The sequence below is a fragment of the Anguilla rostrata genome, chromosome 9 (genome assembly GCF_018555375.3).
Source record: "Anguilla rostrata isolate EN2019 chromosome 9, ASM1855537v3, whole genome shotgun sequence".
Classification (NCBI taxonomy): Eukaryota; Metazoa; Chordata; class Actinopteri; order Anguilliformes; family Anguillidae; genus Anguilla; species Anguilla rostrata.
In genome coordinates, this window is record NC_057941.1 from 28412975 (window position 1) to 28438362 (window position 25388).

Consider the following 25388-nt stretch of genomic DNA (forward strand, 5'->3'; position numbering starts at 1 on the left):
TGTCCTTTCTCAGCTCAACTGGCAGTTCAATTTGGTAGTGCATTCTCAAATAGAGCACCAACATACGATGGGAGTAAAGCAGACCATATATGAAAATTTAAAAGCATGAAATGGGAGGCAAAATGGAGGGCTATTTCAGGAACGCTGAACTGAAAGGGTGAAAATCCCCTGCTATTCAACCTCTATTTCACCCTGACGGGACTGGACAGGAAGAATCGGTGGCCGTGAGCCATGGAGGTCCTGGGTAATGCATCAAAATCCTGTCTCTGCTTCAATAACAGCACACCCCCATCACCGACCATCCCCTTGCATAGCACCAACACACACGCGCATGTGCGCACACACACATATATATATATACACACATACACACCCATAATCTACCATCCCCAATGCTTAGCACCAACGCGCACACACACACACACATATATATATATACACACACACCCCCATCACCTACCATCCCCACTCCTTAGCACCAACACACACACGCATGTGCACACTTATACACACACACACACACATCACCTACCATCCCCACTGCTTAGCACCAACACACACACGCCCATTCATGCACAGACCAGACCAGCAGACAGACGGACAGACAGACAGACTCTGAAGCTTTAGCAGTGCCTGCTCTGCTGCGCAGGCTCCACTTCAGTTCAGGGAGCCGGGTTTTGCCTGCAGCCAGGCTGCATGTCTGAGGCTCAGGGCTGTGTGTTGCACACAGATCTGGCTCGCAGGACCACTGGATGGTTCCAGAACACGTACTCTGACTTTCAGATGCACTTCTCTACCTACAAGGTCCACACAAATAATCTCTCCCAACCTTAGCCTCTCCATACTAATGCTTTCCCTTAAATCTGTTAATTGAAAGAAATAATTATTTAATGTTATTAAAGCAGAACGCAAAGAATTAGGATATTTTTGTGTTTTTAAAAATGATGTAATGTAAGAGTTTGCAGTCATTAAAAATGGAAGAAAATGAGTTCAAAGTAAAATTACTGTGAGGCTGCCCAAAAGCTGGCGGTCATGTTGATGATGTCAAAAGAATGGTACTGCTGCAGCTTGTGTGGTTCACGTGCTGTCTGATAGGCTATGACATCACAAGAGTCGATCAAGAAAGGAAGCGGAGGGCTTCATTGGCCTGTGCATACAATAACAGCCCTCCCAAAGCCATAACCTGCCTGACAGCACGTCAACAAAAAACGTGAGGTGCAGAGGAAACGTTCCGCTGACACCGTCAGGACATGCCAAAGAACACAGCGGTGCGCCAGTTCCATTTCAGGCTATTTCAAAAATATTTTACTTTGAACTTGTTTGCTTGCATTTTTAAATGGTTGCTGTGTCTCACACTTCTCCATGTCATTTTCAAAAATGACAAACTAAAAGGTTGCAGTTCTGCTTAAAAAACATGGTTGTTCTTCATGCTACTGAGGTAATCTACTCTAAATACTGGAGACTTCTAAAATGGAATAGGTGGAAAAGACAACAGTACAGCTGGAAATGATACTCAGAAGAACACGCTTACCAGATTCTGACCACTGGAGTCTGGAGTGCTCATCTGTTTAGTGCCTTGACAACATTAGTACTAATCAAGGTTTGGTAAAAACAGCCATGCCATCTGTTGGTCAACGCCAGTAATGCACATATTGTGGCAGAAATACAAATTTGTAATTCACTCTTGCTGTACTGATTATGCCTACCAACTGACTCACAATATTCCTCCACAGGACGAATGCAATGCAGACAGATTTAATCAGCTGATATATAGTTGGCTATGATTAGGGATGATTGAAGTTGCCACTTCACCACTGTACACTGTTATGGCCAATTTCCAGGAGCACGGAACCATTGCATTTAAACGCTCCTCTTTCCTAAGTTAAACCTAAGGTGGTCAGTGTAGATCCCTGAAGAGATGTAGTGTGGTTTCAATTCCTGATTAATCCTATGCTTCACAGAGTTCTATTTTTCCCTTGGCGTGTGCCAGCTGCAGTGTATGTGAACCCAAAACTCATTTACTCAATCTTTACTGTTACTCTGTAAAGCGTGTGACAAATACAGTATAGTAAAAATACTATAGCACTATGAAAATGAAATTTAATCGATTTGACTCACTGAAGCTTCCTCAACAACAGAGCATGCCTGCCCTGTCACCAGAAGAAATACACACATGGAACAGGGAATTGTGGGATTTCTGAAGCTGGCTGTATGATACACTTCTACTATTCTCCTGCTCTCTTGCTGAATGCCAATTAGAGGCAAGAGTTCCGCTCCTTTAAATACAGAGCTGAGTGACTCATAGGCACAGCCATAGAAGGAAAAGTGGGCGTGCTGAAGGGGGTGGGGGCTGAGTCCCCATGAGCAGGGCTGAGAACCAATCACAGTGAAGTCCAGGACAAGGAAGAGGCGTGGCAGCGGGAGAGCAAGGGGGTTAGTGCAAACATACAAGCATCCCAGCCCTGCGTTGGGGGGTGACGTTCTGATGCGAAACCCAGAGAGCGAGAGAGTGCCACAGACAGATACACCCCACGTCCCCTCCCTCTCCCTTCACCTCTCCTTCACTCCAGAAGCACACAATTAAGTAAGACAGGTCAAATAAGAAGGCACAAAAATGCCACTGCCGTTTCAGTTTTTTCTTTCCAAACCTAGAGAACTCAACATGAAGCTTTAAGGTGTCATATAGCTGCTTCCATGCGTTCTTGACCACACATCTCAGCAATAATGTTGTGATTCAAGGACAGTGTAACAGTGTCCCAGTAATTGTACACAACGGCTGAGAGAAACAAAGATTCTATGCACTACATTTTGTTCTGGACTTCATCTCCCATCAGCCCCTTCCAGAAAACTGAGGTAGGTGTGCTGCTTTCCTACTAAAGAAAAATAGCCAATTCAGAGACGTTGGCTAGCTACCTGGCACTAATGACTAGCAAAAAAAAAATAAAAGAAAAAGGAGCTTCATGAAGCGTGACATCAAAGTGGAATCACATGACCTAACTGCCTGAACTAAAATAAGAACAGTCAGGGCTGCCTCCTGTGTTGTTTGAACCATCTAGAAGCTTTGTTGCTTGGAAATAAAATTGAAGCCAATGAGGTTCAAAGATGCTGCTCATATTTGATCAAATTGGAACTGTTCAATTTGTTGCCCCATTTGCTGCCAACAAAATTAATGGTTGGTGTAGCTCCTCTCTGTTTTCTACCAGTAAGGTGACGCCAAGATATTCTTGTATTTCTTCATTACTCCCTGCCATTCCAGTCAGGGTGTGGTATTGCTTGAGCTGTCGATGTTGGTTGAAAATGACACGACGGTCACAGACACACAACGTTTCCGTTGACGGCATTCTGGGACATGCAGTACAGCACAGTCTCATGTGGGCAACAAGTGCACAAGTGTACACGAATGGAAAGGGGGATGTGATGGAGGAGAGCGAGAGAGAGAGGGCTGGCTGTTATTTTCACCGAGCGAGGCAGGGAGGGGCTGGCGGAGGAAGGTGAGTCAAGCAATGGAACGAGAGCGACGTTAGTACCGGCCAAACAGCTGACCACAACTCATCCACAAAAAAGAATAGTAAACTCAACCACGTATAAACCAAGTACAAAGAGATCAAAGCACAAAAAGGACAAGAGAACCACAAAAGAGTAAAAAACAAAAAAAACAACAACAAAGAGTCAAGGGGGGTTCATTATTGTCATTGCCTACCTTCTGGGGAACCTGAACGAGAGATTTCTACAAAAAGAGGGGGAGGGGGAGAAAAAAAGAAAAGGTATGTACACAAACGTGCACACGAACGAAACCACAGCAGATATCCTCATACATAAGCAAACTGACTCTGGAAGGAAAGTTCACTCAAAAGCGTCGCTATCCGACTCGGCAGTCCGGCAAAACACAGACTGTCGCAACACGTTCGTAAAGTTTACACAAATATTGCACTGCAGAAACGTTGCGTGGAGCCTGATAAGGCATCGTACAGTCAAACTGGGACCATGGACAGAATTCAGATTAGTGTCATCAATAGATGGGTGAGGCATGCAAATGTATACATGTGGTCAAATTTTAATGTTTGAGTTAACGGGAAGATTGATGGAGCTTTGCCGTCAATGAAAAGTTAATAACCAACTATTATTTATAAATATGAACAAGCGTTGGCCTACAAAGCGTACACTGCCCCAAACCCCCTGTGATGTGGAATGCTGTCCATAGTTAGAGACTTGTGCCACTTCAAACCAACAACCCCGGAAAATGGCGAAATATTAGCTGAAGTACCATTTTGTCCTGACACGCAAACACATACGCACACAAACACGCACGCACGCAATCTTTCTGGATATACACAATGTCAACAGGAAGTGATGACCTGTCTCAGACCTGAAGGTTACAGTTAGCAGATAATGTTTTCAGAGCGGCTCTGATATAATAATGAAAAGTCATTACTCTGCGGGGGATGCAGAGTGCTCCCCCCTGTTGAGGCACTGTCCCGGTGTGTGAATAGGTCCCACGGTCTGGCACTGAATCTGGGCCAAGCCGACACTGAGCAGGCTGCAGCGCTGCAGCTAACCGGCTGTACAGGCTCGTGTGTGGTGCATACTCACTTTAGAGGGTGTTTGTGTGTGCGCGTGTGTACGTTACATGTACTCATTGCATACGGTTTGGTACGAGTACTCACTGTGGAAAGTGTGAGAGTGAGAGTGAGAGCGTGCATGCGCACGTACATCTCTGGGCAAAGTAACACGATCTGCTGACGTCACGCGACACTCCGCTTCTGAGAAATCTGTTTTTGCACTTCCGTAATGTCCGCTCACGGATCTCGAATGAGAATGCTGACCATACGTCTAAGACCACCTCGCTGGGGGTAACCATGGAAACTGTCACCACAGAACTAGGCTTCGCATTCGAGAACGTGATCAGTTGTACGTGCAAATCATCCAAGAGCCTCAACACGCAGTGAGCAGCACGCTTTCCTCTCTGGCCCAGAAACACACGGGACACACTCAGTGAACATGCCCCAGTACAGCCTGTCGGTTCTGAACCCTACGGTGAGTATCACTGGTCTGCTAAGAGGGGAGACGCACACAACCTATCGAGCCAGAGAAAGACTGACGGTTTCACCAATATAAGGCCACTTCAGAGAAAACATAAGCAAAACAACAGAACTACCCTTTACAAACTGAAAACTCTATGAGACTTGAAGAAAAAGCCACTGGAGTAACAAATTCATACCATCACCTTACATTTAACAGGGCATCTTCATACAGTGGCCAACTGAGTCATAACAGCAGACTGAAATGAAATGCCAAAGACACGTAGATACAATCTTAATTTCTATGCAGAAAGTTTTCTCCCCATATCCAGAAATTTCGATATTGTTCTCCCCCGTTTTCCTCCCCGCTTGAATGCCCAGCCCTGCTCACACTGCACCTCCCATGGTACTCTGCATTGCCGACTTGGCAGAGCGCAGGACAGAATGAGCCGTACTGTGAAGCATGTGACAGCCGGCACTTCTCATCACGCCACAGTTCACATGTAGGACTCGCACAGACGCAAGTCTGAGAAAAAATGTTTGTTTGTGGGCACCCGATGAACCAGCAGGGGGTGCTGGTGCACGGCGAGAAGCTGCAATCGCAGCCAATCAAAATCCTTCCATCGCTGGGCAACACAGGTACCATTCGGATTAGAAACTGTACTGTGGGGCCATGTATGCACTAGAACAATGCCTTAACAGATACCAGACTGTGGGGCCCAGCCATTCAGTAGAACAGTGCCTTAACAGATACCAGACTGTGGGCCCAGCCGTTCAGTAGAACAGTGCCTTAACAGATACCAGACTGTGGGGCCCAGCCGTTCAGTAGAACAGTGCCTTAACAGATACCAGACTGTGGGGCCCAGCCGTTCAGTAGAACAATGCCTTAACAGATACCAGACTGTGGGGCCCAGCCGTTCAGTAGAACAGTGCCTTAACAGATACCAGACTGTGGGGCCCAGCCGTTCAGTAGAACAGTGCCTTAACAGATACCAGACTGTGGGGCCCAGCCGTTCAGTAGAACATGCCTTAACAGATACCAGACTGTGGGGCCCAGCCGTTCAGTAGAACAGTGCCTTAACAGATACCAGACTGTGGGGCCCAGCCGTTCAGCAGAACAATGCCTTAACAGATACCAGACTGTGGGGCCCAGCCGTTCACTAGAACAGTGCCTTAACAGATACCAGACTGTGGGGCCCAGCTGTTCAGTAGAACAGTGCCTTAACAGATACCAGACTGTGGGCCCAGCCGTTCAGTAGAACAGTGCCTTAACAGATACCAGACTGTGGGGCCCAGCCGTTCAGTAGAACAGTGCCTTAACAGATACCAGACTGTGGGGCCCAGCCGTTCAGTAGAACAGTGCCTTAACAGATACCAGACTGTGGGGCCCAGCCGTTCACTAGAACAGTGCCTTAACAGATACCAGACTGTGGGGCCCAGCCGTTCAGTAGAACAGTGCCTTAACAGATACCAGACTGTGGGGCCCAGCCGTTCAGTAGAACAGTGCCTTAACAGATACCAGACTGTGGGGCCCAGCCGTTCAGTAGAACAGTGCCTTAACAGATATCAGACTGTGGGGCCCAGCCGTTCAGTAGAACAGTGCCTTAACAGATACCAGACTGTGGGGCCCAGCCGTTCAGTAGAACAGTGCCTTAACAGATACCAGACTGTGGGGCCCAGCTGTTCAGTAGAACAGTGCCTTAACAGATACCAGACTGTGGGGCCCAGCCGTTCAGTAGAACAGTGCCTTAACAGATACCAGACTGTGAGGCCCAGCCGTTCAGTAAAACAATGCCTTAACAGATACCAGACTGTGGGGCCCAGCCGTTCAGTAGAACAGTGCCTTAACAGATACCAGACTGTGGGGCCCAGCCGTTCAGTAGAACAGTGCCTTAACAGATACCAGACTGTGGGGCCCAGCCGTTCAGTAGAACAGTGCCTTAACAGATACCAGACTGTGGGGCCCAGCCGTTCAGTAGAACAGTGCCTTAACAGATACCAGACCGTGGGGCCCAGCCGTTCAGTAGAACAGTGCCTTAACAGATACCAGACCGTGGGGCCCAGCCGTTCAGTAGAACAGTGCCTTAACAGATACCAGACTGTGGGGCCCATGCTCTAGAACAATGTCTTAACAGGATTTTTTTTACTACTGCTATTTTATTACAAACAATATTTAAAAAAATATAATTAAGCAACATTTCTCTGCTTAGTACTTTTGTAAAGATGAAGAACAAGACATTCATACACGTTTAATCATAAATCATACTTTTACAAATCTAAATGTATTAATACTCCACATTATACAAGGACACACACAAGAACACCACACCAGGGTTGGGGACAATTTCATCTTCAATTCCGTAAATTGAGAAAATGAACTGAATTAAAAATCTTCAAAGAATACTGTCATTTTTCAACTCAACTGGATTTCACTTCAATTTGTCCAGTGATTGCACCCCCCCTCCCCACATACCTGGGCCTGTATTCATTCAAGCACCTCAAAGTGGTAGTGCTGATAGAGGGATCTGGTTTTCCCCATCCATACCCTAACCTTATGCAGAACAAGCTAAAAAGGCTAAACTCATTCTTATCCCACAAAATGCACTAGGAATATAATCCAGGATCTAGAATCAGTTCAGCCTTCTAGCTCGTAATAGGCAGGTTAATAATTTGAACAGCGGATACCTGATTCTAGTTCAGCACTCCTACCCTGAGGCACTTGAAGCAAACAGGCCCAGAGCTCCGCCCTCTCTAGCCCCATGCCTCTCGCCCGCCATATTCAACCCGAGAACGAAAGCCTTCAAAATCTTACCTGCGCACAAACTTGGATGTGAACTTGCTGAAGATGCCGGTTCCAGCACGACGGGCCTGGCTGTTGCCGTGGGAGAGGGAGGGAGACACGGGGGGGCCGTTGTAAGTGGAGGCGTGCTGGTCTCGCGTTGCCCTCTGCTGGCCGGCGTGGAAAGTGCTTCTGCTGGCGACCCCCCTGGGGAAGTTGGTGCGATCCGTCACCGTGGAGCTGCTGACGTTATGGGCAGAGGGAGATGCTACTGCCAATCTCTGAGGGGTGGTGCTGTTTATTTTAATAAAACATATATATTTCCTTCATAAATAAATAACATTTTTAATATACATTTAGTACTTTCAAAATCACATAATTAGGTACTGTAACAAAGCTCTACCTTTATGGTAAGTCTAACAACATTACGTACATACTGATGCATAGTTACTTGGGCATGGAATCGTGCTGGAATATTCATGTGTATCCTGTACCATCCCATGAGTTTTCATATTCTTTTTTTAATATAACCAATGAAATTTATTTTAATATAACCGTTTTATCAGAGATGTACCCACATAGTGTGATAATGTCTCCTGTTTTTATGCGAAACGTAACTCACGATTGTCACGTGCCTTTAATTACACTCTGTCCCTGATCAATGAATACAAGCTGCTGCAGCACAGAGCTAAAAGCCTGAATCTAAATGGACATTAAAGTCCCAGGCTTCACACTCGGGCCCCTGTAGGGAGACACTGCGAAACACACAGAGGAGTGAACGCGGCGCAAAGGGAGGGAGGGGGGTGCTGGGCCCGCCGAGTGCGCGCTCTCCCCGTCCCCACGCTGCCGCCGCCGCCGCCAGAACAGACAGGCTGTGCCGGCGGGCCCCCGGTGACGAGGAGGTGCGGCGGCGCCTCCCTAAGGCTGAAGCCTCCACTTCTTCCGCTGCTTTAGGAAACTCGTTTTTAAACGCGAACGGGAGCAGCAGAGCACAGAAACCGCTACGCTAAAGCCCCCGCTGCCCTTCGCCGTGAGACTCGGCCAAAACAGCCATTTTAATTACCGTTTCCTTTTTCAAATCTTACAAATAACATACAATTATTCCCATATATATAGATATATAAGTAGTTGTTTATTCCAAGCAAAATGGACCACACAGCTAGTTGATGTAATGATTACAGTGTTAGTGGTTCAGTTTCATGAGTTAGGTCAATAGATAGCTTTTTTTAAGTTTAGATTATAATGTAACATTAATATTTACTATTTGTTATCATTTTGGTTTTTAAGTTGTTCTTACTATACGTATGTAAACATGGTCTTTGTTTAGGCATGAATTACGTAGATTTCCTCGTCCCTTATTGGTTGGTTTCCGTTATTTAAACAACATTCGGTTATGTAGATAACCTTGCTTCTATTAATGTACAAAGAATCTGACTGGTTCTGTATCAGAATCGGCTTTAAGCCAATCACTAGAACTCAAACAGCAGCAACTACTGGCCAGCGGTAGCATCCTTTGGCTTATAACAATAAGAGTAACACGATGCCAACCATGTGGGGCTCGCACATTCTGGATAGACAGTTAAGTTTGTTAGCCAGCCAAGTGTTCTGTAATGAAGTAGCTATAAAGCTGACATAGCGGGGTTTCCTGTATCAGATCACTACATAGAGTTCCCCCAGTGCAGCAGCTTTCCTCTGATCTGTGCTTGTTTATTTGCTGACAGTCGAACCCAAAAAAGTGGGACGGGGGGGCAGGTGTGGGTGGAGGCGTTTTTCGATGGAACAGAAGGATGGTGGATACGGGGTGAGGGTGGTGAAGCAGGAGACCGCGGGATGCCAGTTTGATCAGGCCGCTGAGCTGAGAGACACCCAGAGCCAAGCACACGCCACCAGAGCAGCAGCGCACAGCAGGGAGCAAAAACACACACAAACACACACACACACACACACACACACACACACACACACACACACACACGCATGTGCACACACACGCTTGCATGAACACACGCACATGCACACGCACGCATGCACACACACACGCGCTTGCATGAACACACGCACATGCACACGCACGCATGCACACACATACACGCTTGCATGAACACTCGCACATGCACACGCACGCATGCACTCCGCTCATACACACTCACACACACACTCACACACACACACAAACACACACGCATGTGCACACACACGCTTGCATGAACACACGCACATGCACACGCACGCATGCACACACACACGCATGCATGCACACACACACACACACACACGCTTGCATGAACACACGCACATGCACACGCACGCATGCACACACACACGCATGCATGCACACACACACACACACGCTTGCATGAACACTCGCACATGCACACGCACGCATGCACTCCGCTCATACACACATACACACACACAATCACATACAAGCACACATGCATAGCTACATGCATTCAGCTCACACACGCATAGAATCACATACAAGCACACTTAATTACACACACTCAGCTCAAACACACACACAGACACTTGTATATGCTCTCTTGGGCTCAGTGCTGTACAGTGTGGAATGGGTGGATTTATGATATGTGGTCGTCAGTACAGAGTGTGAACGCTATCTGTGTGGCCATAAAGTGATTGGGTAGAGTGTGAGTGATGTCAAAGTGATGTAATAGAGGAGGGGGCTCAAGTAATGGAGAGTTGGGGCTGATCACGGCTAATTAAGTTATTGGCTCAGCAACGGAAAAAACTTTCAGGGCAGGACTAAGGTTTGCCGTCTTCACGGTATGTACTGTCGCTAACCATATTACAACAGATACAACCTTTGCTACAACACCCCATAATCTAAGTAATCTCCCTCTCACAGACATTTCCCATAAAAACGCCTATTTTGATTGGTACCCATTGCTGAACTGTGGTTTGCTGAACTGGTGATTGATACTGTGTTTTTCACTCGGTCCCATTTCAAATCAACCTGCCACTCCGTTTCCTTCTCCATCTGTCAAACGTGAGGAAGCTCGCCTTCGACAATCCCAAAAAGATCCCTCCTGAAAGTCTCCTCCCAACTTTACCCATCCCTCTCTTTCTGCTGACGAAGCCACCTGACACAGCACCTCCCTGTGGGGACTCCTAAACACCTCCCCTCCCAGCACTGTCCTGCTCCTCCCTCACTTGCCTGGGGAGCTGTGCGTGGAGGTCAGGGGGGCTGGGGTGGGCCGAGGTGGACAGGGACTTGTGGTGTCGGGAGCGGGAGGAGGAGGAGGAGGAGGAGAGAACGGCGGAGGCCGGGGCCGTGGAGGCGCGGGACCCTGAGGTGGCCAAGCTGCTGGAGGGGAGAGAGAGGGACACAGCCCGAGAGAGAGAATGGGGCGAGAGCGGGCCGAGGGGGCGGGGTCAGAGAGCGTGCGTGTACACCCGCACCCAGAGCGCGCACACCCGCACACAGAGCAGCAAACACCTGCACACAGAGCACACACCCACACCAAGCACGCCGCAAAGAGGGCGAGGAGCATAGGGACACCCAGTGAGGAAATGGGGACCAAATACCGAACACACTCACCCACTCACACACACGCACACCCTCACAAACACGCACACTCTCTCACTCACCCACTCACACACACTCACCCACTCACACACACGCACACCCTCACAAACACGCGCACTCTCTCACACACCCACTCACACACACTCACCCACTCACACACACGCACACCCTCACAAACACGCGCACTCTCTCACTCACCTACTCACACACACGCACACCCTCACAAACACGCGCACTCTCACACACACCCACTCACACACATGCACACTCTCACACGTGCGCTCACATATGCGAACTCACACACGCACTCCCACACACATAGACACGCACACACTCACGTGATTAAATTGCGTAATCATGAGAAATTCAACAGCAAACGGTCGACACCACTATCTTTTGGTGAAGGGGAATTAAAAAACACAAAGGTCAGCTTGCCAAACTTGTCAAAGTAAAAGCTGACTCACACCATGTTTAAAATTTGAGAAAAGAACACCAACAGTATATACCGTACAGAAGTTGTTGATTGCTACGTACGATATACAGTATAGACACTGTACACCACACATACAGTATGCATGCACATGCGATTATATTCAGAGATGATTCATGAACATGAACCCAGAACCATGTCCCAACTACAACCCAAAATACACAACCAATCAAAATGCAGTGCTTCACCCGAAGCACTGAATGAAAGCTGAAGCGGAAAGAGAGAAGGGAGTCTGGATACGGGACGGGGTGGTGAGTGCGCAGGTACGGGAGAGAGGGGCGCACTGCCAGCCGGGCTGTTTTGGGGTTTAGCCCGATGACTCCGCTGTGCGTCAGGAGTCTGCCGCCTGGCCACGGCACCACTGCCAACTGCAGCGCTGTGAGCGCCAGGTTCTCTGCCTGAGGTGTGTGTGTGTGTGTGTGTGTGTGTGTGTGTGTGTGTGTGTGTGTGTGTGTGTGTGTGTGTGTGTGTGTGTGTTGTGTGTAGTGTGTGTGTGTGATGTGTGAGAGTGTTGTGTGTGTGTGTGAAGTGTGTGTGCGTGTGTGTGTGCCTGTGTGTGTGTGTGAGTGTGTGTGTGTGAGTGTGTGTGGTGTGTGTGTGTGTGTGTGTGCATGCGTGAGTGTGTGTGTGTGTGTGTGAGTGTGTGTGGTGTATGTGTGTGTGTGTGTGCATGCGTGAGTGTGTGTGTGTGTGTGTGTGTGGTGTGTGTGTGTGTGTGAGGTGTGTGTGTGTGTGCGTGTTGTGTGAGAGAGTGTGAGTGTGTGTGAGTGTGTGTGTGTGTGTGTGAGTGTGTGTGTGTGAGAGTGTGTGAGTGTGAGTGTGTGAGAGAGTGTGTGGTGTGTGTGTGTGTGTGTGTGTGTGTGGTGTGTGTGAGAGTGTGAGTGGAGTGTGTGTGTGTGTGTGTGAGAGTGTGAGTGTGTGTGTGTGTGTGTGTGTGTGTGGAGAGTGTGAGTGTGAGTGTGTGTGTGTGTGAGAGTGTGTGAGAGTGAGTGTGTGTGTGTGTGTGTGTGTGTGTGTGTGTGAGTGTGAGTGTGAGTGGATGTGAGAGAGTGTGTGAGTGTGTGAGTGTGTGTGTGTGTGTGTGAGAGTGTGAGTGTGAGTGTGTGTGTGAGCGAGCATGCGTGTGTGCGAGTGCGTGAGCATGTGTGTGTGCGAGTGCGTGAGCGAGCGTGTGTGTGTGTGTGTGTGTGTATGTGAGCATGCGTGTGTGCGTGTGTGTGTGCGCGTGCGTGAGTGTGTACGTGAGTGTGTGAGCGTGTTTACTGTCAGAACCAGCTGATGCGTTCACAATACAGGCTGCCAGCCCCAGGTTGACAGGGAGCTCATTCAGATGAAGCCTTACACAACGCAGACCAGGGTTGTTCAAACCAGCATTCTCCTCGCATATGTAAACATCGCTAATCCTGTACCCAGTCAGAGAGAACTAGCAATACCTCTTTAAAATAAGTGCATGTGATTCTTCGCACTCCTCAGCTGACACATAATTTGCTTTCATTTTGAGTGCATCTACGATGGCGTTAACGTGTCTGTGTGTGTTCACATATGCGGTTTTGCAGTAGTAGCGTACCTGTCCTTGCCGTTCTGAACCGATTCTCGATCAGGCACAGGGGAGCTCCGATTGCGACTCGTACCAGTGGACAGGATGCTGTTCTGTAAAGCACAGAGTCAGGGAAAAGGGGTCATCCTGCGTTCAGTGATACTGAGGGTGGGTGGGGGGGTGGGTGCGTGTGTGTGTTCGTGTGTATACGCGTGTGAGTGGGGGGGGGGGGGGGCATATGTACTCCTTGTAGAGGGTGTGTCTGGGTGTTATGACGCAGTGTGTGTGCAGTATAAGTAATTACTGAGGATGGGGTAGGAATGCGTGTGTGCGGTATATGTACTCAGTGAGGATGGGGTAGGAATGCATGTGTGTGCGGTATATGTACTCAGTGAGGATGGGGTAGGAGTGCGTGTGTGCGGTATATATGTACTCACTGAGGATAGGGTAGGAGTGTGTGTGTGCGGTATATATGTACTCACTGAGGATGGGGTAGGAGTGTGTGTGTGCGGTATATATGTACTCACTGAGGATGGGGTAGGAGTGGTGTGTGTGTGGTATACATGTACTCACTGAGGATGGGGTAGGAGTGTGTGTGGCGGTTATATGTACTCACTGAGGATGGGGTAGGAGTGTGTGTGTGCGGTATATATGTACTCACTGAGGATGGGGTAGGAGTGTGTGTGTGCGGTATATGTACTCACTGAGGATGGGGTAGGAGTGTGTGTGTGCGGTATATATGTACTCACTGAGGATGGGGTAGGAGTGTGTGTGTGCGGTATATATGTACTCACTGAGGATGGGGTAGGAGTGTGTGTGTGCGGTATATATGTACTCACTGAGGATGGGGTAGGAGTGTGTGTGTGCGGTATATATGTACTCACTGAGGATGGGGTAGGAGTGTGTGTGTGCGGTATACATGCACTCACTGAGGATGGGGTAGGAGTGTGTGTGTGCGGTATATATGTACTCACTGAGGATGGGGTAGGAGTGTGTGTGTGCGGTATATATGTACTCACTGAGGATAGGGTAGGAGTGTGTGTGTGCGGTATATATGTACTCACTGAGGATGGGGTAGGAGTGTGTGTGTGCGGTATATATGTACTCACTGAGGATGGGGTAGTGCTCTTCTTACGGTCTGCGTTGAGGGGACTCGGTGGCACTTTCGCGGAGCCGCCTGACCCTTTCCTCCCAGAATCCTCAGCGCTGTGTTTACTGTCCACCTGGGAGCGCTTTGAGTAGGATGAGCCTAAGAGGGAGGAGAAACAAATGAGGAGTAGCATGAGACAGAAAGAGAGAGAGGGTGGAACAGAGAGAGAAAGAAAGAGGGACAGAGGGAGGAGCCAGAGAGAGAAACTGGGAGAGGGACGGAGCCAGAAAGGGGAAAAGGACAAAGGTAGCAGGAACAGGAAAGCAGGACATTTTTATTTCTGAAAAAATCTAAAATGAACCTTGGTCTGCGGATCTCCTGGGCTTCTGATTGGAAGAGACACTGCGCTGTACCTTCTGGGGAGGCGACTGGACATTGCTGTTTGTGAGGTCGTTTCCATGGCGGGACTTGATTGACAGGCTGACGCCCTCGCCCATCTAAGAAGCAGCAGCAGCAGGAGAGAGAGAGAATGTCAGAACATCACATGACAGTGCAACAGAGCTCTCCCTGTCTCCGGTGACCTGCTCGCTTCTGCTTAACAATTAAAATGAAAACGTATTGTACTGAGGCAAGGGTACACCAAACTGAATTGCTACAAACCTTTAAAAACATTTGTGATCAACTACCCTTCAGATTGGCTCCACATGATAACTGCCCTTTAGTCTTGCTACATGCTAACTGCCCCTCAGTGTGACGGTATTTACTGACTGCCCCTCAGTCTGGCTCTGCATGCTGACTGCCCCTCAGTCTGGCTCTGCATGCTGACTGTCCTTCATTCTGGCTCTAGTTGCCTATCAGCCTCTCAGTCTGGCTCTGCATGCTGACTGTCCTTCATTCTGGCTCTAGTTGCCTATCAGCCTCTCAGTCTGGCTCTACATGCCAGCTGTTGATACAGAGCAGAAAAAAGTGTTTATTTTCCTGATGAGTGCAATCTATTTACAGTCCTGTGTGTGGGAGCTATACTGAAAAATAATGAGACAGAAAAACAGCAGGGTAAGAACTTATGAGGCTTCGGCTTGACTGCAAAATTTAGCTTCCACTTAGGAGAGCTCATTTTGCCATTACCGACAACTGCAGCTGTACTCAAACTATAGCTAATTTTAGATAAGCAGGCAGTAATTAAAACATACATACTGTAATTAGCTTTTGAGTGAGACCAAGTTCAAATGCAATTCTACATTTTAAGCGAGCATAAATCTGTTATTTTGGAGGGAACCATTTTGGAGGGAACCATACTGTTAGGATCGCTGATAAATACATCAGAAGATTTACGGATAAAATGTCCCCAGGTGTGCGATCGTGCACACTGGCCCTCACTGCAGTGTATCCACTCAACACCTGCATAACCCCGAGTTTGGAGCAGTGCTTACTCTCGTGTGCGGATGTGTCTGCGTGCGTGTTTATCTGTGTGTGTGAGTGTGTCTATATGTGGGTGTCTGTTTGCGTGTTTATCAGTGAGTGTGTGTGTGTGTGTCAGTGTGCGTGCGTGTGCGAGTGTCTGTGTGTCAGTGTGCTTGGCTGTATACCTCTGAGTTCCTGTAGTCCAGTAGGAGGTATGTAGCCATCACCTCGTTGTATTTTTGGTTAATGAGAGAGTCCTGGATCTCCTCCTGAGAGTAGCCCATCTGCAGCATCACATCTGAGGAGAGCAGAGAGACAGGATTACCCCTGGACCCACACTACTGACTCTAACATCCACATCAGGCTCCCACACCACGAGGCAAAGCCAATACTCACCCTGGGGTGAGTAATGTATGCAAACAGACTCAGGCATGCACATGTGCACAAGGACACACGGGGGCAAACTCGCACTCAACCTCACAGACCAAACGAAGAAGGGGGCGAACCAACGGAGCATGCAGTGAAGCAGACGTGCACACACACAAACGCGCACGCGCTCAGAAGGTGTAGAAACGCTCCCGATCATTACCGAGTCGAAAACGGGATCCTCTCCTCGCCCGCCCCACCCTCCCGGGGAGAGAGCCCACAGCCGCACCCGTGCCCTCACACCACGCGCCCCCCACCCCGCCCAGAGTGCAGCGCCCCCCGCAGGACGCCGGCCCCACCTCTCTTCCAGCCCTCTGCGCCAGCGCGTGGCTGACCTGTCCTCCTGGGGTCCTTATAGTCGGGCTGCGGCTCCACGTACGGCTTCAGCTCCTCCTCCTCATGGCCCACGTTCATCCAGCGGTCCCTCATTACCTGCTGCTGAGGGAGAGAGGGGGAGAGGTGAGAGAGGGAGGGAGCGAGGGGGAGAGGTGAGAGAGGGAGGGAGCGAGGGGGAGAGGTGAGAGAGGGAGGGAGCGAGAAGGAGAGGTGAGAGAGGGAGGGAGCGAGGGGGAGAGGTGAGAGAGGGAGGGAGCGAGGGGGAGAGGTGAGAGAGGGAGGGAGCGAGGGGGAGAGGTGAGAGAGGGAGGGAGCGAGGGGGAGAGGTGAGAGAGGGAGGAGCGAGAAGGAGAGGTGAGAGAGGGAGGGAGCGAGGGGGGGTGAGAGGTGAGGAGAGGGAGGGAGGAGGGGGAGAGGTGAGGAGAGGGAGAGAGGGAGCGAGAGGGGAGAGGTGAGAGGGAGGGAGCGAGGGAGAGGTGGAGGGGGAGAGGTGAGAGAGAGAGGGAGCGAGGGGGAGAGGGAGAAGAGGGAGGGAGCGAGGGGGAGAGAGGAAAGGGGAGGAGGGGGAGAGGAGAAGAAGGAGGGAGCGAAGGGGGAGAGGAGAGAAGGGAGGGAGCGAGTGAGGGTGAGAGAGAGGACAGAGGAGAGAGAGAGAAGAGAGAGGGAGAGAGGAGAAAGGGAGTGGGGAGGAGAGAGCAGAAAGGGGGTAGAGGGGAGGAGAGAGGAAGGAGAGAGAAGAGAGAGGAGAGAGAGGCAGGAGAGTGAGAAAAGAGGGGAGGAGAGGAACAGAGGGGGAGGATGGAGGGGGGAGGGAGTGAGAGCAGAACAGGAGGGGAGAGGGAGAGAGAGAGGGAAGTAAGATGACGAGGAAGGTAGAGGAGAGAGGAAGGACAGAGGGTGAGGTAGGGAGGGAGAGTGAAGGAGAGGAGAGGGGGAGAGTGTGAGCAGGAGACAGAGAGGGGAAGAGTGTGAGCAGGAGACAGAGAGGGGGAGAGTGTGAGCAGGAGACAGAGAGGGGAAGGTGTGAGCAGGAGCGGGGGGTGTGAGCAGGAGACAGAGAGGAAAGGAAAGAGAGGGTGAGCAGAGAGAGGGGGAGAGTGAGCAGGAGAGGGAGAACAGAGAGGGGGAGAGGGTGAGACAGGAGAGAGGGGGTGTGAGCAGGAGACAGAGAGGGGGAGAGGGTGAGCAGGGAGACAGAGAGGGGAAAGTGTGAGCAGGAGCGGGGGGGTGTGAGCAGGAGACAGAGAGGGGGGAGAGAGGGTGAGCAGGAGAGGGGGGTGTGAGCAGGAGACAGAGAGGGGAGAGGGTGAGCAGGAGAGGGGGTGTGAGCAGGAGACAGAGAGGGGGAGAGGGTGAGCCATAGGGAGAGAGAGGAGTGTGAGCAGGATGGAGAGAGAGGGGGAGTGGGAAGAGAAAGAGGGGTACAGGGGGGAGAAAAGGTGAAAGAGGGCAGGTGAGGACAGGACAGGGGGAACGTGAGACACAGGGGACAGCATAGAATAGTCAGGATGTAACGCAGTGCAATCCCAGAAAGTGAAACTGGCCGTCCTTTCCAAAGTCAAAGTCACTTAAAATTTATGGGTGTATATTTCCCGACATAAAAACGTCTAATAACTAGCTAGCGAGCCAATAAACATGGAGTGGTGCTTTAAAAAAAAATAGTAATTTTTTTACCACTGGTGTCGCTACACTGCATCCAACGGCACATTCATTTACCAACTTCAGAGCAGAGTAATGACTAATGACTGAGTAATGATCCAGACTTCCTCATTCTTTCTCCTGTTCCAGCGGCCATCTTCTAGCTCCTCTCATTACCTGGCTAGTAGCTGGCCCAGTGAAAGTTGTGGTTCAAATATGCCACTACTTTGAACTGATAACCGCAATGGTACACATATAACAGGAAAACACATGGAAGGTACATTCAAAGCTGGTCAGCCAGCTTACTTCAGGAAATGTTCTGAAATAAGTCTGCTTCCATCAAATCAGATTTCACCCTATTGAAAATATTTATAAAAGTTACCTGTGAAATACCCCCGTGGTGATTTGTGAAATATGAAGGGGTGAGGTCACATTGTATATGATGTAATTATAAAAGAGGTGTGGCTGTTATACAAGATGTAATAATATGAAGAGGCATGGCTAGCTGCCCTTATATGGACTGCCACTGACCTCTAGGCTTCCCCTCTTGGTTGGATTGAGGATGAGAAACTTCTTGAGCAGGTTCTCGCAGTCTGTGGACATGTAGAAAGGAATCCTGTACTTCCCTCTCAAAACCCGCTCACGCAGCTCCTGGGGGTGTGAGAGGGAGAGCGAGGGAGGGAGAGACAAAGAGAGAAAGGGAGAGAGATGGAACAGGTTTTATGTCAGTTGATCCCAGACAACAGTCATCTCAACAGGAATGTGACTTCCCCCTGATTTTTCTGATTAATCAGGAAAAACAGATTCAGAACACAAAGTATGTGGGTTTTATAGTTAAACAGCTGAACATTATTCTTCTATCAGCTCTGTACCCAAGCTCTGAATGTGTGCACCTGGACATCATAAACATACATGTTTTTTGTGGCTCAGAACATTTACAGTATGAAATGTGAATTTGCAGCTCAATCAAGGAAAGCCACAGAAAAACGCCTCAGAAAACAGAAACAGGAAATGACCATGGCGCTCTGAGCGTGGACCGCCAATGGCAACTGTTGAACACAGTGAGTAAGACCATAAGAATTAGGTTCTGAAAATCTGAATTTCCTGACCAATAAGGAGAAATCAATGACAAAAGGTTCCATCCGTCAGTGCCCCGTCCCCCCAAACTCAAGGGTCAGCACCTTGAGGTTCTGTCCGTCGAAGGGCAGCGAGCCGCTGACCAGCGTGTAGAGGATGACGCCCAGGCTCCACACGTCCACCTCGGGCCCGTCATACTTCTTGCCCTGGAAGAGCTCGGGGGCGGCGTAGGGCGGGCTCCCGCAGAACGTGTCCAGCTTGTTCCCCAGCGTGAACTCGTTACTGAAGCCGAAGTCCGCGATCTTGATGTTCATCTCCGAATCCAGGAGGAGGTTCTCCGCCTGAGAAAGAGAGAGAAGGGATTGTACAGGTGGATGATTAAGGAGTCATTTCCACCTCCCAAATCCTGCCCAGTGCTCCTTACCCGTCCCCCTAGCCACTCCTCATCATCCAATCAAATTTCCTGTCCTCATCTCTACCATCTCACCTGCATTTTTATACTTCCTCATTCCCACTCCTAAACCCACTCATCTGTGTCCCCTCTCCTACACCCTCCCACCTGTGTCCCCTCTCCTACACCCTCTCACCTGTGTCCCCTCTCCTACACCCTCTCACCTGTCTCCTCTCCTACATCCTCTAACCTGTCTCCTCTCCTACACCCTCCCACCTGTGTCCCCTCTCCTACACCCTCTCACCTGTCTCCTCTCCTACACCCTCTCACCTGTCCCCTCTCCTACACCCTCTCACCTGTGTCCCCTCTCCTACACCCTCTCACCTGTCTCCTCTCCTACATCCTCTAACCTGTCTCCTCTCCTACACCCTCCCACCTGTGTCCCCTCTCCTACACCCTCTCACCTGTGTCCTCTTCTACACCCTCCCACCTGTCCCCTCTCCTACACCCTCCCACCTGTGTCCCCTCTCCTACACCCTCCCACCTGTGTCCCCTCTCCTACACCCTCCCACCTGTGTCCCCTCTCCTACACCCTCCCACCTGTGTCTCCTCTCCTACACCATCCCACCAGTGTTCCCCCTTTCACACCCTCTCACCCCCAATCTCACCTTCAGGTCTCTGTGTACAATGCACTTCTGGTGGCAGTACTGCACAGCTGAAACGATCTGCATAGAGAAGAGAGGAAGGTGCGGTTAAGGCTTGACAGAGGCAGCACTCTCTCACACACTCAGGACGGCTGCAACTGCATCAGAGGTTAATTCATACAGAAATGGGGAGAAAAGAACATGATTTTACACGTGTCACCCGTTATTTTCCCATTCTGTGCCCATGCTGAGCCCCGCTGATGTGCGTTTGCGCCGCGTGGCCAGCTAGCCCCCCCCCCGCCTGAGGCACCGCCTCACCTGTCGGAATTTGGCACGAGCCTCTTTCTCTTTCATCCGGCCGTGAGCGACGAGGTAATCAAACACTTCACCTAATGAGGAGAGGAGGGAGAGAGAGGGAGGGAGGGAGGGAGGGAGAGAGGGAGGGAGGTAGGGAGGGAGAGAGGGAGGGAGGGAGAAAGGGGGAGAGAGGAAGAGAAGGAGGGATGCCTCAGACTATTTCCACCCATAACACCCATTCTACAAAAAATGCTTCAGTATCACACTTCACAGATAAAATATGCTTGATGGCATTCAGCAGCTAGCAGGAGCAGCCGATAGCCAAGCCTGACAAACCGGTGCTTCTCTGGAAGTAAACTGCTCCTCCTCACCCACACCAGAATAATGCAGCTGTACAGCAGGGCTGCAAGTGTGTAGGGAGATTTATACTGTGGCATCTGCTGTGCAAATAGATGACGTAATCTCAAGGACTACGTAGAAGTCATGGCTAACTCTCATTCGACATTCTTTTTGTATCCAGTACAGCTATCCAAATGTAACGGGCCATCGTATCTATAATGACAGTCTATATAATTTATGTTTCTATAATAGTAAATTATTAATTTGTTTTAATAAATTATTCAAAATTCAGTTTCTGCCCCAATATATTGTTCTTCTTTTCCTTCGTATGCTTGTGTACTGTGTAATTGTGTGTGTGTGAGCCTGCAAATAAACAGTGGGAAAGAACAGTGGGGAAGTTCTCACCTCCACTAGCATACTCCATAACCAGATACAGCGTCTTCTCCGTCTCTATGACTTCAAATAACTTAACTGGGAGGGAAAGATGGAACCAGAGAGAGGCCATTAGGACTCATTTCCATAACAAATACATTTCTCTTTATTCACACAAATGCTTTACATCCGCATCGCTCCTCAATGCGCATCTTTTTTTCCCCAATTACCCCCACCAGAAGCGCAACACAGGCTGCTAATTCTGCATGCTGGGAGTGCAACATAAGTGGCATGCGCAAAAACGATTCACTTTCAGCTGCAGCTCCCTTGAGCACACTGAATATGCAGAGGAGCGGTTTGATATTCAGAAGGCGTGCGCTCATAAATCTAATGAGGCGCTCTCTCGGGCTGACCCACTGTAAGAACTAACTGTTCCCAAACTGCAGGAACGCGTGAGCAAAGCACAAGAGAGTTCTGAACTTAAAACGTCTCTCCACGCATGTATTTGACCGGGTGAAAAACTCACCGATATTGGGGTGATTCAAAAGCTTCATGATCCTGACTTCACGAAACAGCTGGGGAACAAAGCGGATCGGACAAAAAACGGAGTTAATCTTCAGAAAGTGTGAGCGAACATGTGCGTGTATTTGCGCGAGAAACTTTACTCAAGGGTGCATCGGATGGACAAAAAAACTATTTTCTGCAGTCAGCTTTCTTTGAGGCCATGTATACCCATCTATGCATGTTTGAGCAATTCTGTGTCAGTGTGTGCACCCTCTTAAAAGACCTATGAGTCAGACAATACTGGAGCTCTACAGGGCACTTTTGGAAGCATTTGTGTGTGTGTGTGTGTGTGTGTGTGTGTGCGCGCGCGTGCACGTATGTATGTTGGGGTGGAGGGGTGCTTTGCATGTGTAATACAGTGCAACCACACCTCTCTGTACAGGAAGTCATTGAGCCTCATTTCCTGTAATTACCCTCTTCTGCCCAGGACCCCAGGGAAGCCAGAGAAATAAACCAAACCAGTCTGATTCAGAACTTCAGAGAACAAAAGAATGCGTGAGAGAGATGGCTATGCCCAGGGTGCTACTGGGGGTTAGGGGCGGACAGGGGTGATGGTGGAGGCGGTAAAATTTGGGGGTGGTCCCAGTCACACAGGACAAGAGTGGATATAGAAATAAAAGCCCCCATCACCCCCTTCTGGTTAACAGTAGGAGTCACAGGAAAGTCACTCACCTTCTGGAGACTGGAGGAGTTGAGCTGAGTCTTGTCTATGATTTTCACAGCCACCTGGATGATAAGGAAAGCTGACCAATGAGGAGAGAGAACTGCCTGGGGTGGGTAATAACAGAATTCCGGTGTGGCTGGGTGAAGTGAAGGATTTATGAGTAAAGCGGGCATGATGGGATTCCATTTGAACTCCTATAGGCAGCAAACGCAGGCCTAAACATTGCACAGACTGAGTAGCAGGGCATCTGCTTATCTGAGTTTTTACTCTGACTTTGCATCAAGAGGAAGAGGTTTTGTGTTGCCTGACTTTGTATGGTAAAACAGAATAACACAAAAACAGGCTAATTAAACAAGAATCACAAAGTCCAATTTTGTTAAAAAAAATTTATTTAACCTATTTTTTACAAACTATATTCTGCCAAATTTGCAGTATAGGGAATACTACTTTGAAAGTGTTGTTGTACAAACTACCAATTAGCCCACTAGACAATGAAAGTACAATAGGCAAAACAATAGGCAAAGCAACCCTAAAGAAAATTTTAACAAGCCTTGGAATGCAACCAGCTTATCTGGGAAACCGCATGCTGTGGAAGGTGGAATACTGACACTGCTGAACACAGCGGGTTGGAAGGAGGTGTTTCTTTTTACATAAACCAAATGAAAACACAAGAATTTAAGAATATGTAATAATGACGACAGGCCATTCAGCCCACCTCGGCTCTCCATTTAGCTACAATGCAGATTTTTAAAAAACCATCAAGGCCTCCACAACACTGACTTTTCTACCTTCAAAATCAAGCTATTTCAAGATTTTTGAGAACCATGGCAACCCCATGCGAGGCTTTGAGAGAGCTGGGTCAAACTGAGCATGCTCCCATTCACACATGCAGCAGAGCAGAGCACAGAGCTTAAGCCAAAGAACCAAGCAGGCAAATGAGACCTGCAGATTTTGCTCCTGGCCAGTTCCTAACAGTAACTAAATTTCCTAGACCAGTGGCCTCCTGTGTATGCTGGTTTTCATTCCAAACGATTAAAGGGGGCAGTTCACCCAAAAATAAAATGAAGCTATATTTGCATATGTTCAGCAATAAAGCCAAATACTTGAGGCCCCCAGAGACATTTAGGGTCTGGAAAAACAAATAATGTAAATCTCAAGAGACAACTCTCTTGTACAGAGAGTTTGTACAGTTTTTGGTCTATAAATAGATATATAAAATTCAAATCTGAAATCATTGCTCCTGGGAACGGTGCTCTTATCACACATCACACTCCAGACTGCGGCTGTTAGTTCATAAGCCCTTCTTGCTAGTTGGCCAATAAGAAATGTCTCCCCATACCTAAGGCCCATCATTCGTCCACTCATCTGTCAATCCTCTATGAGGCTGACACCAAACATCAGCCCAGCCACCGGTACTCTGTCACCGTGTGAGTGAAAGCGCAGGCTCACGCACCTCTTTCCCGGTGAGCACGTGTCTGGCCAGCTTGACCTTGGCGAAGTTGCCCTTGCCGATTGTCTTCAGCAGCCGGTAGTTGCCGATGTGCGGCTGCTCGTCCGCCGTGGTCGCAACCGAGCTCTGGCATCGCGGCATGCTGGGTCGCCCCCCCGCCTTGGAGTCCGAGTGAGACTGAGGGGAAGACAGAGAGGGACGGATTAACCTCACAGTTAAGCATTCATTATTTATTACAAACAAAGCTGTGTTTAAAAAAGGCGATGTTTCATTTCATTATTTTACTTTTAGGAAATAGGAAACTGAAACTTTCTGTTGAGGCATGCTTGAGGCATTTCAGAGAGTCAAGGATAACACTGGAATTGTAGGAAAGGATACAGAAATAACACCAGATAATGTAATAACTAATGTAATGAGCTCTACATCAATAGTGTAAGAGAACAGGATAAACAAATAACTTGCTAGATCAGGGGTGTCAAACTGAATCCTAAGGGAGCCGCACTGCCTGCGGGTTTTTGTGGTTTTCTTTCAATCAGATGCTAATTAAGGCCTTGAGAACAAGGTGTGTGGACTCCTTAGCCATTCAATGAATTACATGAACTACTGGTACTGAGAACACCCCAAAAAGCAGCAGACAGCTAGCCTAGATATTGTAATAAACTTGTTGAAGGTATAATGTAGTTTTCAAAAATATCAAAACAGTAGAAACACCAACAAAGTGGCTATACCAACATACCAAATTTAATACCTTTTGGTTACATGGGGCTGGGATCGGAAAAGTTTGTCATGTGCACGACAGCGCCACCATGTGGCCCATCTGCACAATATTTTTACCTGCCAAGCATAACAGCTAAAGGTTGTTGGAGGTCAAAGCCAAAATACAGTTCAATGGGGCTTCTCAGCGTTGCATTTAAAACCACTACTGAGGTAGCCACAAAGCTCAAGACGTCTCTCCTGATTTTTGTTGTGAGGGACGCTAGCATATGCCCAGAAAGTTAGGGTCAAAGAGGCCACATTAGTCAACCACACTGTCCGGAAGAAACAGGGAGAGTTTTCCAATATTCCCAAAGAAAGAAGGAAAACCGGAGCAGTGCACCTCGTATACAGGGGTATACAAGCCCCTCCTCACATTTTCTGACCAAATGACAACTGCTGCATTCTGAAAAAGTGAGTCTCCCGTTGTCCCAATTCTTTAACTACATTCTTTCACTACGTGCAATGACAGCTGAGTGCTCCATCTTTATGTATCATGGAAAAGTTTCCTGGGTAATATGTTTCTTACATATGCTTCCTTTGCAACATCAACTAATTAATTTGGAAAAGAGCAC

The 25388-nt window shown here is 48.7% G+C and overlaps 1 protein-coding gene across 38 annotated transcripts in view; it reads right to left on the bottom strand.

The window, feature by feature from the left end:
• Positions 1 to 25388, bottom strand: part of LOC135263479 (serine/threonine-protein kinase MARK2-like) — a 49375-nt gene that overhangs the window by 4509 nt on the left and 19478 nt on the right. For 6 of the 38 annotated variants that reach the window (XM_064351545.1, XM_064351541.1, XM_064351534.1 and 3 more), the window contains 17 exons: positions 24064 to 24237; positions 22619 to 22672; positions 21909 to 21957; positions 21416 to 21481; positions 20693 to 20763; positions 20399 to 20455; positions 19444 to 19680; positions 18794 to 18913; positions 16588 to 16726; positions 16048 to 16160; positions 14823 to 14958; positions 14493 to 14620; positions 13676 to 13690; positions 13402 to 13484; positions 10973 to 11122; positions 7831 to 8091; positions 3701 to 3727 (listed from right to left, as the gene is read on the bottom strand). In XM_064351545.1, coding sequence (XP_064207615.1) covers positions 3701 to 3727; positions 7831 to 8091; positions 10973 to 11122; positions 13402 to 13484; positions 13676 to 13690; positions 14493 to 14620; positions 14823 to 14958; positions 16048 to 16160; positions 16588 to 16726; positions 18794 to 18913; positions 19444 to 19680; positions 20399 to 20455; positions 20693 to 20763; positions 21416 to 21481; positions 21909 to 21957; positions 22619 to 22672; positions 24064 to 24201 — 1844 coding nt within the window. In that variant the 5' untranslated portion in view covers positions 24202 to 24237. Of the gene's footprint in view, positions 1 to 3700; positions 3728 to 7830; positions 8092 to 10972; positions 11123 to 13401; positions 13485 to 13675; positions 13691 to 13763; positions 13779 to 13987; positions 14003 to 14480; positions 14621 to 14822; positions 14959 to 16047; positions 16161 to 16587; positions 16727 to 18793; positions 18914 to 19443; positions 19681 to 20398; positions 20456 to 20692; positions 20764 to 21415; positions 21482 to 21908; positions 21958 to 22618; positions 22673 to 24063; positions 24238 to 25388 lie in introns of all 38 variants that reach the window. The other 32 variants (XM_064351544.1, XM_064351531.1, XM_064351530.1 and 29 more) reach the window with 29 other exon arrangements.